This window comes from Coenobita brevimanus, chromosome 58 (genome assembly GCF_032717465.1).
Source record: "Coenobita brevimanus isolate Jiangsu-jjx chromosome 58, ASM3271746v2, whole genome shotgun sequence".
Taxonomy (NCBI): domain Eukaryota; kingdom Metazoa; phylum Arthropoda; class Malacostraca; order Decapoda; family Coenobitidae; genus Coenobita; species Coenobita brevimanus.
Window position 1 is genome coordinate 10845670 of NC_137011.1, and position 16609 is coordinate 10862278.

A 16609-nucleotide genomic window follows, 5' to 3' on the forward strand; every position below is an offset into this window, starting at 1 on the left:
CATCACACTGAAATGTCAATTATTTTTCTTCCTTTCTATTGTGACATTTTTCAGTTACAACTGTTACCTTGGAGGCAACTGACACTGGTAATAAAAATCCCATTATTCTCAAAGATGGATTATTACAGCTTGTTATTTTTACTCGTTTGGCCACATAGTTGACAGCATGAGCAGCATGCATATTTGAAAAGTTGTCTTTCGGCTTATTATACCAACTCAAACATGTTAGAAGGAGTACAGACTAAAAGATAAATAAAAAATGAACAGATGAATGAGGTCTGGCCAAAAAGAAGTTAAACTTTTTAAACAGCACACCAACTAGCTAGAACAGCATGATTGCAAAGGAAGCACTGTGTAATGGTACCCTCTGAGGCTTCATCTAACACTAGCCACATCATGCTGTCACTCAGTCATCGAGGTACATGCACTTCAGTGAACATGTGTTTAATGCATGAGAGTGATATTCTGTAAGTTCAGCAATGAAGGATCTTTTGAGCAATGTGCTGGCATGAAATTCTGTTTCATATTAGGAAAAACCTTCACGAACTTTCAAATGCTGCAACAGGCTTATAGGTAAGACTCTTTGAGCTGTAAGCAACGTTGCAAGTGGTTCTAGTGGTTCAAATTGGGAAGATCATCCACTGAAGATCCCAAATCTGGACGGTCTTCAATGGCATGAGATGACAATCACATCGAGAAGGTGCAGGCTGTGATCCATGAATATCGTCGCCTGACTCTCTGTGAAGCTTCCAAAGAAGTAGACACCTGTAAAAACTCGTGCCACATGAATTCTAACTGAAATAGTGAAGATACATTGTGTTGCTGCAAAATTTGTGCCACATCTGATGACAGATGAGCAAAAACAGAACCATGTCACAGTCAGTCAGGAGTTTTTTTATTGTTCAAATGCTGATGAAAACTTTCTGTAAAATGTCATAACAGGTAATGGAACATGGGTGTATGGCTATGATGCTGAAACAAAAAGGCAGCTGTCACAGCGAGTTGGAATATCATCACCATGACCAAAAAAAAAAAAAAAAAAAAATCAGAGTTGCTCAAATATGAACATGATGTTGACTGTCTTTTTACTAGACGGGCATCACTCATTGTGTGTTTGTTCCATATGGTCAGACAGTCAATAAAGAGCATTACTGAACATCCTGAAGCATTTCAGGGCGGCAGTGAGAAGGAAGAGCCTGAGGTATGGACAAACAAAACCTAGTGCTGCATCATGACAACGCACCTGCTTACAAGTTGTTCCTTATCTGTGACTTTGGCAAAGCACGAGACGACTGTCATCCCCCAAGCACCCTACTCTTCAAATGTGGCCCCTGCAGACTTTTTTCAATTCCAGAAGTTGAAATCCACCCTGAAAGGCTGCCAATTTCAGACAACAGAGGAGATAGAAGAAAATTTGTTGAGTGTTCTAAACACATGTTCACTCAAGCGCATGTACAGTCAAGGAAAGTTCCGCATTACCCACTTCCCGAAGCACTGGTGTGAGACGGGTGTATATGAAGCAGCAGCCAGACCTCATGTCTGGTAACTGTGAGTGTGAAGGAGGGGGAGGCGAGGGATTTGGGGCAGAGGAGGGTTTAGTGATAGATTGGGAATCACGTGTAGGTGTGCAATGTTTGATTTGGACGGTGTGTTTGAGTTAATTTAGTAATGATTGATGACAATATGATGCTAGCATTTATTTAAAAAAAAAAAATACATAAATGTCTGTAGAGCTAGGGTTGTCAGGAAAGTTATGGAAGTTTGCTGGGTTCGGACAGAGGTTTGAATGCTTTCGTTCCTTCTCGACTTTAACACGAGACGTTTCACCAGGAGATATTCATTATGATTAACATATTTTTATATTTTGTGTTGACTCGAAAACAAAATCACTATTATCTCTCTCTCTCTCTCTCTCTCTTTCTCTCTCTCCAGTATGTATTTATGTATTTATGTAAATTCGAATAAATTTGTTTATCTATCCTCTGTCGTCCCACTGTAAACATCTGCCTGCAAACATTTTCAGTGTTATTCTGGTAATTATTCATCTCGAACTTAGTCAAGGGTAGTGTGCAATAACTATCTATCTATCTATCTATTGCCAGACTCCTCAATCCCGTTTGGGGTGGCCACAAACAAATCGCCTCCAAGTCGCCCTGTCCCCCACCATTTCACCCCCCTGCTCCCAACTCACACCCCCCTCTCTCATATACCTCTCCACCCCATCTCTCCATCTCATCCTCGGCCTCCCCCTCCCTCTTTCCCCCTCCACCTCACTCACATACACTCTCTTCGTCAGTCTTTGACCCTCCATCCTCTCCACATGGCCAAACCACCTCAGTGTGTTCCTCATAATGCTTCCTATCACATCCACATCAACACCACAACGCTCCTTTATATCCTCATTCGTCAGCCTGTCTCTCCATGTGACTCCACAGGCTCCTCTTAAATAACTCATTTCCACGGCTCTCACTCTTGACTTGTGTCCTTCCAACAACATCCAAGCTTCACTTCCGCACGTTAGAGTTGGTATCACAATACTGTCATGTAGTAACTTTTTCACTTCCATGCTCACTTCCCTGTTTCTTATCACTGCTTTCAAAGAACCAGCAACCTTTCTTCCCTGCTGTACCCTTTCAAGCACTTCACCCTCCAAACCTCCATCCTTACTCATCACACTACCCAAGTACTTAAACATACTCAATACTAAAAAAAAATAATTATATGAGCGATTATCAGGTTTTTCGTTTTCCTATAGACAGAATGACATGGGAAGTCCTAATTATAAGATCAGTCTCTGCAACTACCATTCCTATCGAACATTACAAAACGAAGCCAAAAAAGCATACCTTTGACAGTAAACATGTATTGACACTGTTTCATGAACAACTCTCCAAACCCTCCCATCCCCAGCCACCCTCCCCCTTACTGACAGTTACCAGACATGTGAGGTCTGGCTGCTGCTTCATGACCATTCGTCGACCACCAATGCTCCGAACAGTGGGTAATGCGGAACTTTCCCTGACTGTACCTCAATGAATAAGTGATGTGGCACAATGCAGCTAGTGTTAGACTAAAGCTCAAAGTTGTCACTACACAGCACTCCTAACATGATCATGCTACACTGGCTAGTTGGTGCACTATTTAAAAACATCAGTTGGACAGCTTGATAGAAGGACACAACTCATATAATGCTAAAGGTATTTTGGTGGTAATATCTTTACACCATACGTGCTCCCTACGTGTCAACAAGTGGGTTGGTGGAGGGTTAGTGCCCCTCCCTGTAAAACAAATAACTCAGAGTCAAATGGCCACCCCTTACGGGATTATGACATCAGGCAATAGATAGATAGATAGATAGAATATCTTTACCACATGCAGGCCCACTTTCCTTCTCCAGTAGTTTTTTATTTTTGCCAAAGTTATTGCCAATATTGAGTCATTAGGAAGCTGAAGTACTCTTTTTAACAATAAACTGTTCTAGCAATGTGTACAAAAATTTTGTAGAAAAAAGTGAATACGAGATTTTTTTTTTTTTTTAATGCATCTGACTCTGGGCATAGGCTTCACAGCCTGCTCTCAAAGTCCAGTAGTCCTCCTAAATACCATACACCTCTACATGTCACCACTTCGGCACTAACACCCACCGTCCATACTGAATACATGCTAGGGCTGTTTCATACAGGACTGGTGTACGATATTGTTATTAGTGGGGGTGCAGTATTTTTACGACATGTCAGCGAGGCTTCTGGTGGATCAGTAAAGTCTGATTTTATGAAAATCAAATCTTTAAACAGTTCTCTGCCCTAGTGGGGATTTGAACCTGAGGCTGGTAGGACCCAGGCTCTAAAAAAAATAAAAAGCTAATCTGCTGAGCTACGACACTAATCTCCCCCAAAGTAGGCCCCTTCTGACTTGACTCAAGTAGCCCAGCATTCATTCCATTGCCTGAAACATTTTTCAAAGTCAGTTTTCAGTATCTCCTGCAAATGCTTCATTGCATTCATAATTATCTCTTCTCTCGCCTCAAATCAGGAACCCTTCAGAGGAGTTCTGATCACTTTTTGTTACCAAAAGTCACACAGAGCCATGTCTGGTGAGTAGGGAGCCTGTCAGACTTGCAGGATGTTGTGACTTGCCAAAAATTCCTGAATCAGTTGAGAAGAACAGGCAGAGGCATTATCATGCTGCAGCTTCCAACTTGCCACTTTCCAAAGGTCTGGTCTCTTCCACCAAACTGCACTGTGAAGATGAAGGTTAACATCAAGGTAGTAATGTTTGCTGACAATCTGACCTTCTGGTGTGTACAGGAGTACCCTGCTATATGATCAACTGCTATGTGATAACCCACCACAGCAATGTAAAAAAATGAACACTCTTCCCCTCCTATCGATGGCCAATCCACAGTTATCCAATGGGCTTTTTTGAACCACACGCACTTGGCGCCCACCCATGCCCTGCAGGATGGCTGGCATTGTTTACATGTGTAGAACTGATCATGCATGCAGTGCTGACACACCATCTCAGTCTTGTAGTGCAGGGTCCCCCTCTCCACAACGTTCTTCTTGTTATGTCTGCGACTGAGTGAAGATCTCCATAGTGCTTGCCTGTGCTACCTTGTGTTACCTCACCTCATCTGGCCCTGCAACGTACCATTGTTCATCGTAACTGTGGTACTGTAGTGGTAGTGTTTTATTGGACATAAGAGAGGAAATCACGTCTGGCAAAAGTGCTCCACGTAGTGGTGCTAGTGGTGATAGCGGTGCTAAATGTGGTTCCAAACATCCCTCTGAAGGTGCTAGTGGTGATGGGAAGGCTAAGTGGCAACGTAAAAGCATATCAATGGAAGTAAAGCTGGATGTTTTAGAACATCATATTAGAGGCCAGGGCACGCGTGCTATCGCCTCTGCTCTCTGCCTGCTGCAGTCGACAGTGTCTGCCATCCTGAAGAGGGGTGATGCCATCAAGGCTGCTGCAGGTGAAGTGGCCACCCTGATGGTGACTCACCTCACTGGGACCTGGGAACCAGTGATGGACAAGATGGAGAGGATGCTGAAGACCTGGGTAGAGGACCAGAACTGAAGGAAGGCACCCCTTGGTATGTCTATCATATGCACCAAAACTCTCTCTCTCTGGGAAAAGATGAAGGGAAAGCGTGGCTAGCAGGAAAATGAATCATTCAAAGCCAGCCATGGCTGGTTTGACCACTTTAAGAAGCATGAAGGCTTCTGTCACGTACGTCTGTCTGGGGAGGCGGCGAGTGCTGACCAGGAAGCTGCAGCGACATTCCCAGCTACGTTTAGGGCAAAACTTGAGGAGGAAGGCTACAGCACGAAGCAATCGTAGAATTTCGATGAGATGGGCCTCTTTTGGCAGAAGATGTCTTGCTAGACATTCCTTGCAACAGACGAAAAGTCTGCTTCGGGGTTCAAGGCTGCCAAGGCAACACAGAGGGAGACTTGAAGCTATAGCCGCTCCTTGTCTATCAATCAGACAACCTGAGGATGTTAGCTGGCTATGTTAAGGAGGAATTTGGAGTGATTTGGAAGTCGAGCAAGTAGGTCTGGCTCACCTCTTCCATCTGTTTGTCTTACTCTTACTCCCACCTCTCATGTACCCTGCATAAGTATGCCTCCAAGAACAACCTGGCCAACCGTTTTCTCTTGGTGGCAGACAAAGCTTCCCACCATCCACCTGCAATGAATGACTGGGCCAAGAACAATGAGGTGGTGTTCCTGCCCCCCAACACCACACTGCTGCAACAACCAAAGGACCAGGGCATAATCGCAACTTTCAAGGTTTACTACCTCCACTGTACAGTGAAGCAACTGGTCAAGGCATGCGATGAAGACAACTGGGGATCTGTGAAGTTGTTCTGGTGAGGCTACAATATCAGCAATGCCATCGAGAACATCACGGGTGCCTGGCAGGAGATAAAGCAGGCGACAAAGAACAGTGAGTGGTGCAAGCTCTGGTCTGAGTGTGTGCACTTGTTTAGAGGTTTTCTCAAGCAGGTGCAAGTCCAGCCTGTGAAGCGGGTGCAGCAGGACATTGTTGAGCTCTCTCACGAGGCTGGCTTCCATGAAGTCGATGTGGAGAATGTGGAAGAGGTGTTGGAAAGCCAGAGAGGAGCTGAGTAATGAGGAGCTAATGAACGTGGAGATTCAACATGCCTATCAGGAGTCTGATGATGAAGCCGTGCAAGAGTTGCCAGTGCTGAACCTTCAGACCCTGAAGGAGATGGTCTCCCATGTTGACCAAGCCATCACCATCATGCAGGATAAGGATCCTTTCCCAGGGAGGAATAGAGATGCTGTGTGGCACATTGAGGAGGGGACACGGATATACAGGGAGCTGCTCAATGAGAAGAAAGCAGTCAGGCAGACTACCATCACCACCTTCTTCAAGTGCATCCTTCCTCCATGTCAACCTCATCAGATGAGTCCAGGCCATCCACCAGTGGAGCATTTCCGCAGTTCTCCGCCAGCCAAGGAAGATGTGCTGCGCCCTTGGCAATAGACATCCCATCAACCAGGTTTATGTCTCCAACCTCCATATGTCCTCCCTCTCTGCCTTCTCGCTCTCCCAATCTCTCACCACCTGGTTCTCCCTTGCCTTGCTCACCCTCCACACCATGTCAGCCACCGCCTCAGTCTCCTGCTACCTCCACACCACATCAGCCATCGCCTCAGTCTCCTGTTACTTCCACACATGTAAACCATTGCATTGGCGTCCTGCAACCTCCACACCACGTAAGCCATTGCATTAGTCACCTGCCATCACACCGCCTCATCAGCCTTCCCCCCATGCTCTTCCTTGCCTAATGGAGATGGGTTTGGGGGGTTTGAGGAGGATGAGGGGCACCAGGGGCACCAGATGTCCCCTAGCCTCGAGGAGGATACTGAGGCCAGGATAACAACCAGGACCAGACAAGGAACTGTGTAAGTGTTGAGAGTTGTTTGTTGATTATAAAATTTTTTGTTTTTCAGAATTTCATTACATAATTGACTAAATTTTGGTGTTTAGGTTGATTTATAAACTGTTTTTACACTTAGATTAATATGTTTTATTTATAGGTGGGGTGAACACTGTAATTTTTGGTACAGTTTACTAAGTGTGCTTTTTTCCAGACTTATTTTTGATAATTTTCAGATTTTATTTTGGGTTTAGTTGAGTTATAAAGTTTTTAGGCTTAGTTTACCTTGTTTCAGAGCTATTGTGGGGTTTAGGTGAGCTAGAAATTTTTTGGGGGGCTCATCTGGGTGGGTTTTGGGCTTGGCTGGGGTGGGATCCCAAGATTCTCCAATGCATCCCTATACTTTCTATGGCATATCATCCCCAATTAATGACACCTTGGCTCAATGATGGGATTTCCCAAACATATGCCGTCGTTATAGCAAGTTTGACATGTATTTGTGATGCACAAAACTACGGTAGTAGAAAAAAAGCTGTCAACATTCATTTCACCTTGCTGCAGACCTATCATGCCTTTTTTGGCTAAGGTGACCCTGCATGCTTCTACTGGGGTGACTGTGCTTTGGTTTCTGGGTCAAAACCATACACCTACGTATTATCTTCAGTGATAACAGGCTTCAGAGAGTCTGGATCATGAACAGCACACTCCAACATGTCTTAAGCAACATTCATTTGCAGAGCTTGTTGTTCAAATGAAAACAGCTATGGAATGAGCTTGGCAGCAACTCTTCACATGCCCAAATCATCCATTAAAATTTTGTATGCTAATCCATCACTGATTCCAATTTCATTAGCAATTTCTCTGACACTCAACTGACAGTCTCGGGCATGGAAGCATACATTCCTTTCTCGTATCCTTTGACTAATGCAAGAACGCCATGGTTTAATCAACGCTTGCTCTAAAGCTGTCCGCAACAAGGAGAGGGCCTATAAAAGGAACTGGAGCCAACCCACCCCTGAATCACATCTTTTTTTATGTTTCTGCCCAGAATTATGCTAAGTCTATTCCTCGCTCGGCTAAAAATAATTTCATCTGTACTAAATGCTCTCAACTCTCCAACTCAAATTCTTCCTGCTCCTTCTGGCAACTTGCCAAAAACCTCTCTAACAACTTTACCTCATCATCCTTCCCTCCTCATTTCTACTCTGATGGCTCTGTAGCTATTTCTTCTACTGATAAAGCAGATCTCTTCGCTCAGACTTTCTCCTCCAATTCCACCTTAGACAATTCTGGTGCTGTTCCTCCATCACTTCCCCCCTTTGACTTTCTCATGGCTGACATTAAAATTTCTTCAGCTGATGTATTTTTTGCCATCACTGGCCTCAGTACTAACAAGGCATATGGGCCTGATGGAGTCCCTCCTGTTGTCCTCAAGAACTGTGCTTCTGTGCTTACACCCTGCCTAGGTAAACTCTTTCATCTTTGTCTTTCAACTTGTACCTTTCCTTCGTGCTGGAATTTGCTCTCATTCAGCCAGTCCCAAAGATGGGTGACCATTCCCAACCCTCTACTATCATCCAATTGCTTTAACATCCTGTGTCTCAAAAGTTTTCGAGTCTATTCTTAACAGAAAAATTTTAAAGCGTCTTTCCTATCACAACCTTCTTTCTGATCGTCAGTACAGATTCCGTCAGGGACGCCCCACTAGCAATCTTCTCACTATCTTTCAGACTCCTGGTCATCCTCCTTTCGGGACTTTGGCAAAAGCTTTGCCATTGCACTTGACATCTCAAAGGCTTTCGATCGAGTCTGGCATAAATCTTTGTTTTCCAAACTGCCCTCTTACGGTTTCTATCCTTCTATCTGTGCCTTCATTTATAGCTTCCTTTTTGGTCATACTATAGGTGTTGTAGACAGCCATCGTTCTTCTCCTAGATCTATCAACAGTGGTGTTCCTCAGGGCTCTGTCCTATCACCAACTCTCTTCCTTTTATTCATCAATGATCTTCTAAGCTATGCATCTAACCCTATCCACTCGTACGATGATGATTTCACCCTTCACCTTTCCATTTGGTTTCTGCAACATCCATCTCAGCAGTTACTTCAACAAACAAGGGATGAGGCTATGGCACACCTAATGTCTGACTTCGCTCATATCTCTGACTGGGGTAAAAATAACCTTGTTATCTTAAATGCATCAAAGACTCAGATTTTACACCTATCAACCTGTCAGAATCTTCCACAGGAGTACCCACTAATGTGTAATAATATCCAGCTCAATCCTGCATCATCCTTAAACATACTTCGGGTTTCATTCACTCGGGGCTTATCTTGGAAAGATCATATTGCATCTCTTGTAAAATCTGCTTCCAAGAGATTAGGTGTGCTAAGCTGACTCTGTGCCTCCTTTACCCCTGCACAGATGTTGACTTTATACACAGGTATTCTCCCCTGTTTAGAGTACAACTCTCATGTGTGGGGAGGCTCCCCACATACAGCTCTTCTTAATAGGGTGGAGTCAAAGGCTTTTCGTCTCATTAACTCTCCTCCTCTTACTGGCTCCCTTCAACCTCTATCTCTTCACTGCACTGTTGCCTCTTTATCCCTTTTCTGTCACTACTTCAATAGTCACTGCCCCTCTGAACTGTCTGATTGCATTCCTCCACCTGTACAACGGGTGCGTAGCACCCGTCTAGCAACAAAATCTCATCCCTTTTCTGTCCAACTGTCTAATGCAAGAGTTAACCATTACTCCCAGTCCTTCATTTATGCAACAGGTCAACTCTGGAACTGTCTCCCTGTCTGTACTTCCTACTTCCTATGATCTCCAGTCTTTCAAATGCAGTATGTCCAAGCATCTCAAAATGATTGGATCTTGAATTTGGCTCTCTTTTGTATTGTTTTTTGTTTTTTTTCTTGGAAGGAACTGTTTCGAAGGCTTAGTCTTTGGTTCCTTCTTCCTTTTATTAAAAAAAAAAATCTTATGGCCAAATCACAGTATCTTCACATTTGCAGCACTCCTGTTTGTTGATGGCCTCTCAGGACGTGGATCGTTCCTAACTGACATTCGGCCATTTCTGAAGCAAATGTACCACTCCTTTATTTGTGGCTTCATTCCCCAAAACTTGCTGAATCTTCCTGAGAGTTTCAACTTGGTTATCACCCAGTTTTGACAAAATTTTTGCAGTAATGTTGTTCGACTTATTTGGTCATCATGACAAGCACAGGAACACGATAAGCGTGTGGAGTACAACCATGAACACAGGCTGACTGACAGCCACTGAGTCACTTGTGGCAGCTGACACTAATCATGCACGTGCAAGAAGGTCCTGCACTGAGCTACTCAAAACCCCATTTCTATCTTCCAACTGGTTGCTGAGAAAAAAAAAGAATGAGGTCGGATACTTTCTGAACAGACCTCGTATGTCTATTGAAAGCGACATACTGTATATTAAATAAAAAACATTTCATTACACAGAAAATTGTGGGAAAAAAAAAATCATGCTGCAGCCAGGAAGTGGTGTACTGAGATAGAATCAATCTTGGCTCATAGTAGGGAATCATTATAGGACGCCTTATGACAAATTTCCCCATGATTCATCATACAGTTTTTGGTGGTACTAAATGAACTGATGCCATCAGAAGTTTGAGACCACTGCAATGGTTAATGCTACTGGCAGCAATTGAGATAAAAGTTATATGTGGGGATGGAAAAAGGGAGGAGTGGATAGTAAAGGGTGGACAGATGAGTGAGGATTTTGGTACCGTAGGTGGTGAAGCAGAGGGGTTCATACACCATGTGGAAATGGGCACTGTACAGAAATTTTCCTGGCACAGGAGAGGTAATGACTTATGAACATAATGTACTCTTTAAAAAAAAAAAAAGCATACCCTAGCTGTGTGGTTGGTGCATTTGAGGACTCCTGTGTGAGATATGTCTGGTGTGTTGGCAAAGTAATAAACAGTTCGCTCCATCTTGCATGCCTCCAGTCCGTTCATCTGCGTCATACCCCACTCTGTCCACCCATCTACGCCAGGACTCACAAGGGCTATCAATAAACTGAAAAACACAATACTTGTACAATGAACTTGTAATCAATACTATATATCCGGATTAAAGTCTTCACTGTAGTCTGTTCATCTGCACTGGGGTACTACAAATTCCTGATTAATGTGGCTATCATAGAAGGAACCACCATAACTCTACAGTATCTGCAAACTCAATAAAGTATTACGTTTCTTCTACTGCCAGGGCAGCATGATTACAAAGTTTATAATACATAAAAAAAATAAAATTAAATTAATGTTCTGTACAGAGACAATTAATTTGAAAAACATTAATTACAACCCAATTCACCCCCCTCAACCTAAGGACAGTTTTTTATTTTATTTGGTTAATGCCAGATGAGTCCATTCAGTTTACAAATGAAACCATTAGTTTGAAGGACTAGAAATAATGTTTAATAACCCAGGGATGTTATACTTTCTAGATAAGGCCAGACAAATTTAGTCCGATACAAGGAGATTCTTAGTTCTAAGTCCTCTGATGATAACAAGGAAAACAAAAACAAATAGAGTCATTATGTGCTCAACAAACTACTTCATACTAACCTGTAGAAAAGGCAGCTTAAATACTCTGCTAATCCCAGGACTCCCTTTACCATCCCAGTCACTACTGAGAGCATGGTAGGTGTTCTGTGTCCAGCACTCACTGTGTTCTTGCGGCCAACAGGACACAACGCCTGGATGTTTAGGTGCTTCTCCACACTGTACAGGTATCATCAGACAGAATTTAAGTAAAGATTAGGTTTGTCAAGATAATATGTAAAGCCAATGAGGTACATGTACTGTAACATGGAAAACACACACACACAGACACATAGACCAGTGTCTCTAACCAGCATGGTCGCAAAATTGTGCGAGAGAATCCTGAAAGACAGATGGATAAAATATCTAGAAGAGATGAATATTTTGGCCGAATGTCAGTTTGGATTCAGAAGTGGAAGGTCATGTGTTTCTAACTTGTTGAGCTTTTACTCAAGAGCGATTGACATGGTACAGGAGAGAGATGGTTGGGTGGATTGTGTGTACTTAGACTTAGAGAAGGCCTTTGACAAGGTACCTCACAAGAGACTAATGTGGAAACTAGAATATATAGGAGGACTGAAGGGGAAACTCCTGGAATGGATGAGAGACTTTTTGAGAAACAGACAAATGAGGACAGTAATAAAGGATAGGATGTCTGGATGGAGGGAAGTAACAAGTGGAGTCCCTCAAGGCCTCGGTGTTGGCACCAGTAATGTTCCTGATTTACGTAAATGATATGGTAGATAGAGTGAACAGTTATGCAAGTCTGTTTGCTGATGATGTAAAGATCTTGAGGAAGGTAGAGGTTGAGGAGGATTGTAAAATGCTGCAGGAGGATCTGGATAGGATACATGATTGGAGCCGGAAGTGGGAAATGAATTTTAATGTAAAGAAATGTAAAATATTGGAAATGGGTGAAAGTACCAGGAGGCCATCAATGAATTATTTGTCGGGTAATGAATTAATCACTAAAATGAGAGAAGAGAAAGACTTAGGAGTGCTGGTCCAAGATAGTTTGTCACCTGAAAAGCACATTAATAAGATAGTTAGAGAGACTTATAAACTCCTGACTAACATAAGAGTAGCATTTCGTTATGGTATATGGATGAGGAGATGATGAAAAAATTGATAGTGGCCATGATCCGCCCCAGGTTAGAATATGCAGCGGTAGTGTGGTCCCCACACAAAAAGAAAGATATAAACAAGATTGAGAGAGTACAAAGAGCAGCAACCAAAATGGTCCCCAGTTTGGCAGATCTGTCATACAGAGAGAGGCTGGAAAAACTGGATTTGCCTTCCTTAGAGGAAAGGAGAAAGAGGGGAGACATGATTGCAGTGTTCAGGACCATGGTGGGAGTAGATAAAATTGACCGAGATGATCTGTTTTTGTGGGATAAGAGAGCAACAAGAGGACATGGAATGAAATTTAAAAAGTCAAGCTGCTTGAAGGATATCAAGAAATATAGCTTTCCTTACAGAAGTATAGATTTTTGGAATAGCCTGGACAAAGAGATCATCCAGTCTAAAAACTTAAACGAGTTTAAAACTAAATCTGAGTTACTGAGAAACAGTGATGGGAACCCACGAGCATAGCATATTTCGAGTGTATCTCAATTAGGTACGTTGGGTAAATACATAAGTATTTGGAACGACTTAGAAAAAGGTGGTGCAGGAGAAAAACATTCATGTGTGTAAAAGTAAACTAGATAATTGTGGATATGGAGACAGGACAACACGAGCATCGCTCAATTCCTGTATACTACAAATAGGTAAATACAAATAGGTAAATACATAAACACACGTGAAAAAACCAAGGAACTCATATAACCTAGTCCAAAAGTCTTGATTCTGTAGGAAAACTGAAAATTCTGCATATATCTAGGCCATCTAATAGACTTTGTGCTGCATCATTTTTAAATTAACCTAAGCAAAAAACTCTATAAATCGTTTTCGTTTTCGTTTTTAAAGGCTCCAACATGCTTGCAAGTGTCGGCCTTGGTCACCTAATGGCGGCTCTCCACGCTGCACGATCCATTGCAGCCTCCCTGTTCAGTCCCTTAACCCTAAGGTCACACTTAATGACCTTGTCCCATGTCTTTCTCGGTCTACTCCTCATAACCCCACCCCCAATATTAACACTTCTCACCTTCCTCACCCAACTATCATCCCCCATCCTCTCCACATGTCCAAACCACCTCAATCTACCTCTCCTCATCACAACACCAATACACTCCAGTCCCATCCTACCTCTCAACTCTTCCATTGTAAACCCAGCCCCTCCAGGCCTTGGACGCAGGGACGCACTGCACATCCACCTAATCATTGTCATAAATGTATATATATTCGTCTATCTATCTACCTACAGTACATATATACATTAAACCCTTCATAAGTCGAACTACATGAGGCTCAAGGATACTTCGACATACTGAATTATCTGACTAACCGGAAATAACTGCAAAAAACTATATTACCCCACCAGTAGACACAAATTATATGTGATTACTTGTTTATTAATACTAAATTAAAGAAGCATTTATAAAGCAATAAAAATAAACAATAAAAACAATTCAGTGCATGTAATTTCCTAGGCTAGGCTAGGAGGTCGAATAACTGGAGGATGCAACAGTCATTTAATTATGTAAAGTTCTGCACTTACTTACTTTACTTTACAATCAATTAAACTAAAATGTAACACTTGGAATATAAGAAATTAAAATGTATCTCATGAAATATAAGGAACTAAAATGTAATCCTCTGAATAAACACTAAGTCACATCTTTGTCAAAGTTAGACTTACCAGTAATTCCACCTTCTGCAGGGCTGACTTACTGAGGTTTTACTGTGTGTGTATGTGTGTGTGTATATATATATATATATACTGGTTGGCTCCCGCCTCAGTTGCCTACAGGGTGTGTGAGAGAGAGGAACTCCACCAAGCCTCCCTCTCTTCTTGCACCATTTTATACCTAGTGTCCCGCAGTGTTTTGGCTTTCGCCACTTTGTTATGGCCCCTACCCATGAACTTTCGAATGAAATCATATCACAGATCATTGCTCTAAAGGAGGCAGGCCACCCCACGAAGGGAATTAGTGATTTGGTTGGTGTGGCTTGATCGACAGTGCATAGGTGGTGTGCCCGTTTTCGAGTGGAAAATAGTGGTGACGTTCCAACAAAGAAACTGCGGTCTGGTAGCGCCCAGGAAAACTTCCCTGAGGTCTGTTAATGTTTTAAAATGTGCAGTGGAGTCTAATCCTTGTGTGAGTGCAAGGAAAATTAAGGAGAGCAACCTGGAAGTGTTTGGTGAGGTTTCAGTGGCACTGTGTCTCAAAGAGTCCATGAACTTGGCTACACAAGTCACAGGCCTGTGAGAAAGCCTCTTCTTACACATTACCAGCGACTTCGTAGGCTTGCCTTTGCTATTACCAGCGACTTCGTAGGCTTGCCTTTGCTAACAAGTACCTTAACTAGGGTGAGGACCAATGGTTGTCAGTGTTGTGGTCTGATGAGGCAACATTTACCATGTAATCGAGGAGCGCGGTTGTACCGGCGCAAAGGTAGTGACCCGCTTGACCCCCGTTATGTGGAGAGCACAGTTAAACACCCTGATTCACTTATGGTATGGGGTTGTTTCTCTGGAAAAGGTTTGGGAAAGCTTGTTGTGCTTCCCAAGATCTGCAGAGTGAATCAGGATGTTTACCTGGAACTTCCTTGTGATCATTTACTTGAGTCCTTCGAGCTCACAGGTACACGAGTGTTTTAGCAGGACGGTGCACCTGCTCATAAAGCCAATTTGGTCACCAACTGGCTTCATGAGTGCGAGGTATCCATCATGAAAGACTGGCCAGGCAATAGCCCAGACCTCAACCCGATAGAAAACCTCTGGTACCTCGTAATGAAGAATCTCCAAGGGAAGGACGTGAGCTCTCTGCCTAAGCTGGAAGCAGCCATTCGTGACTCCTGGGCCAAAATACCACCCCAGCACCTGAGGAACCTCACCCTTTCACTTCCACGACGTCTCAGGTCCATGGAGAAGCGTAAAGGATACCCTACCAAGCATTAAAGGTAAATAAAATGCATTATTTATATGCTTTTTCAATGCTGAAAGGTTTGTTTCGCAGGAGGGACGCAGGGCGCTTGATACTTCTGACGAGCACTGTATATATATATATATATATATATATATATGCAGAGATAAGATGGTGAAGAGAGTTGAAGAATTTTACAAAGAACTGTATGCATCAAAGACAGTAGTACCAATAGCTAACTTTTCAGTTGACACAAGTGAAATACCTGAGGTAACACCACACAAAGTAAATATTTGTCTTAAAAATATGAATAGAGGGAAGGCTCCGGGAGAAGATGGAAAAGTAACAGATTTACTGTTTGATGCCAGAGTAGAAATACAAAATAGGCTTGCTCACTTATTTACCCACTGCATTAAACAGAAGAAAATTCCCAAAACATGGTGTAATGCAATAGTTATTTTACTCTACAAAAAAAGGTGACTAAAAAGATCTTAGTAACTATTGACCCAGTAGCTTATTATCAGTCATTTACAAACTCTTCACTAAAGTCCTTACGAACAAAATAACAACAATTCTGGAGGAAAACCAACCTCATGAACAGGCAGGATTCCGAAGCGGGTATTCGACCATTGAGCACCTACATACAATGAACCAGCTAACTGAGAAAACTAAAGAATATAATAAACCACTGTGCTTAGGTTTTGTTGATTACGAAAAGGCTTTTGACTCAGTGGAGCACATAGCTATTATAAATTCACTGCGAGAACAAGGAGTGAATGAGAATATTGTAAACCTGCTCGAAAACATATATAAATTGGGAACTGCTACAGTTAAATTACATAAGGACTCAGAAAAAATTAAGATTGAGAAGGGCGTGTGTCGGGGAGATACAATTACACCAAAATTATTTACAGCATGCCTGGAAAGTATTTTCAGAAAGCTAGACTGGGAAAACAAAGGAGTGAACATTGATGGAGAAAAGATTTGCAGATGACATTGTCCTAATCTCAGAAACAGCGGAGGCATTGCAAGAAATGTTAAATGACCTGAACAGAGAAAGTCTGAAAGTAGGACTGATGAT

The 16609-nt window shown here is 42.6% G+C and overlaps 1 protein-coding gene across 1 annotated transcript in view; it reads right to left on the reverse strand.

Annotated features, from left to right (window-relative positions):
* The window catches only part of LOC145402635 (voltage-dependent calcium channel subunit alpha-2/delta-1-like), a 440994-nt gene that overhangs the window by 47195 nt on the left and 377190 nt on the right, over window positions 1–16609 (reverse strand). The window contains exons 21-22 of the mRNA XM_080274627.1: window positions 11525–11680; window positions 10805–10973 (exon numbers count right to left, since the gene is read on the reverse strand). Of these exons, the coding sequence (XP_080130753.1) occupies window positions 10805–10973; window positions 11525–11680 (325 nt within the window). The remainder of the gene's footprint in view (window positions 1–10804; window positions 10974–11524; window positions 11681–16609) is intronic.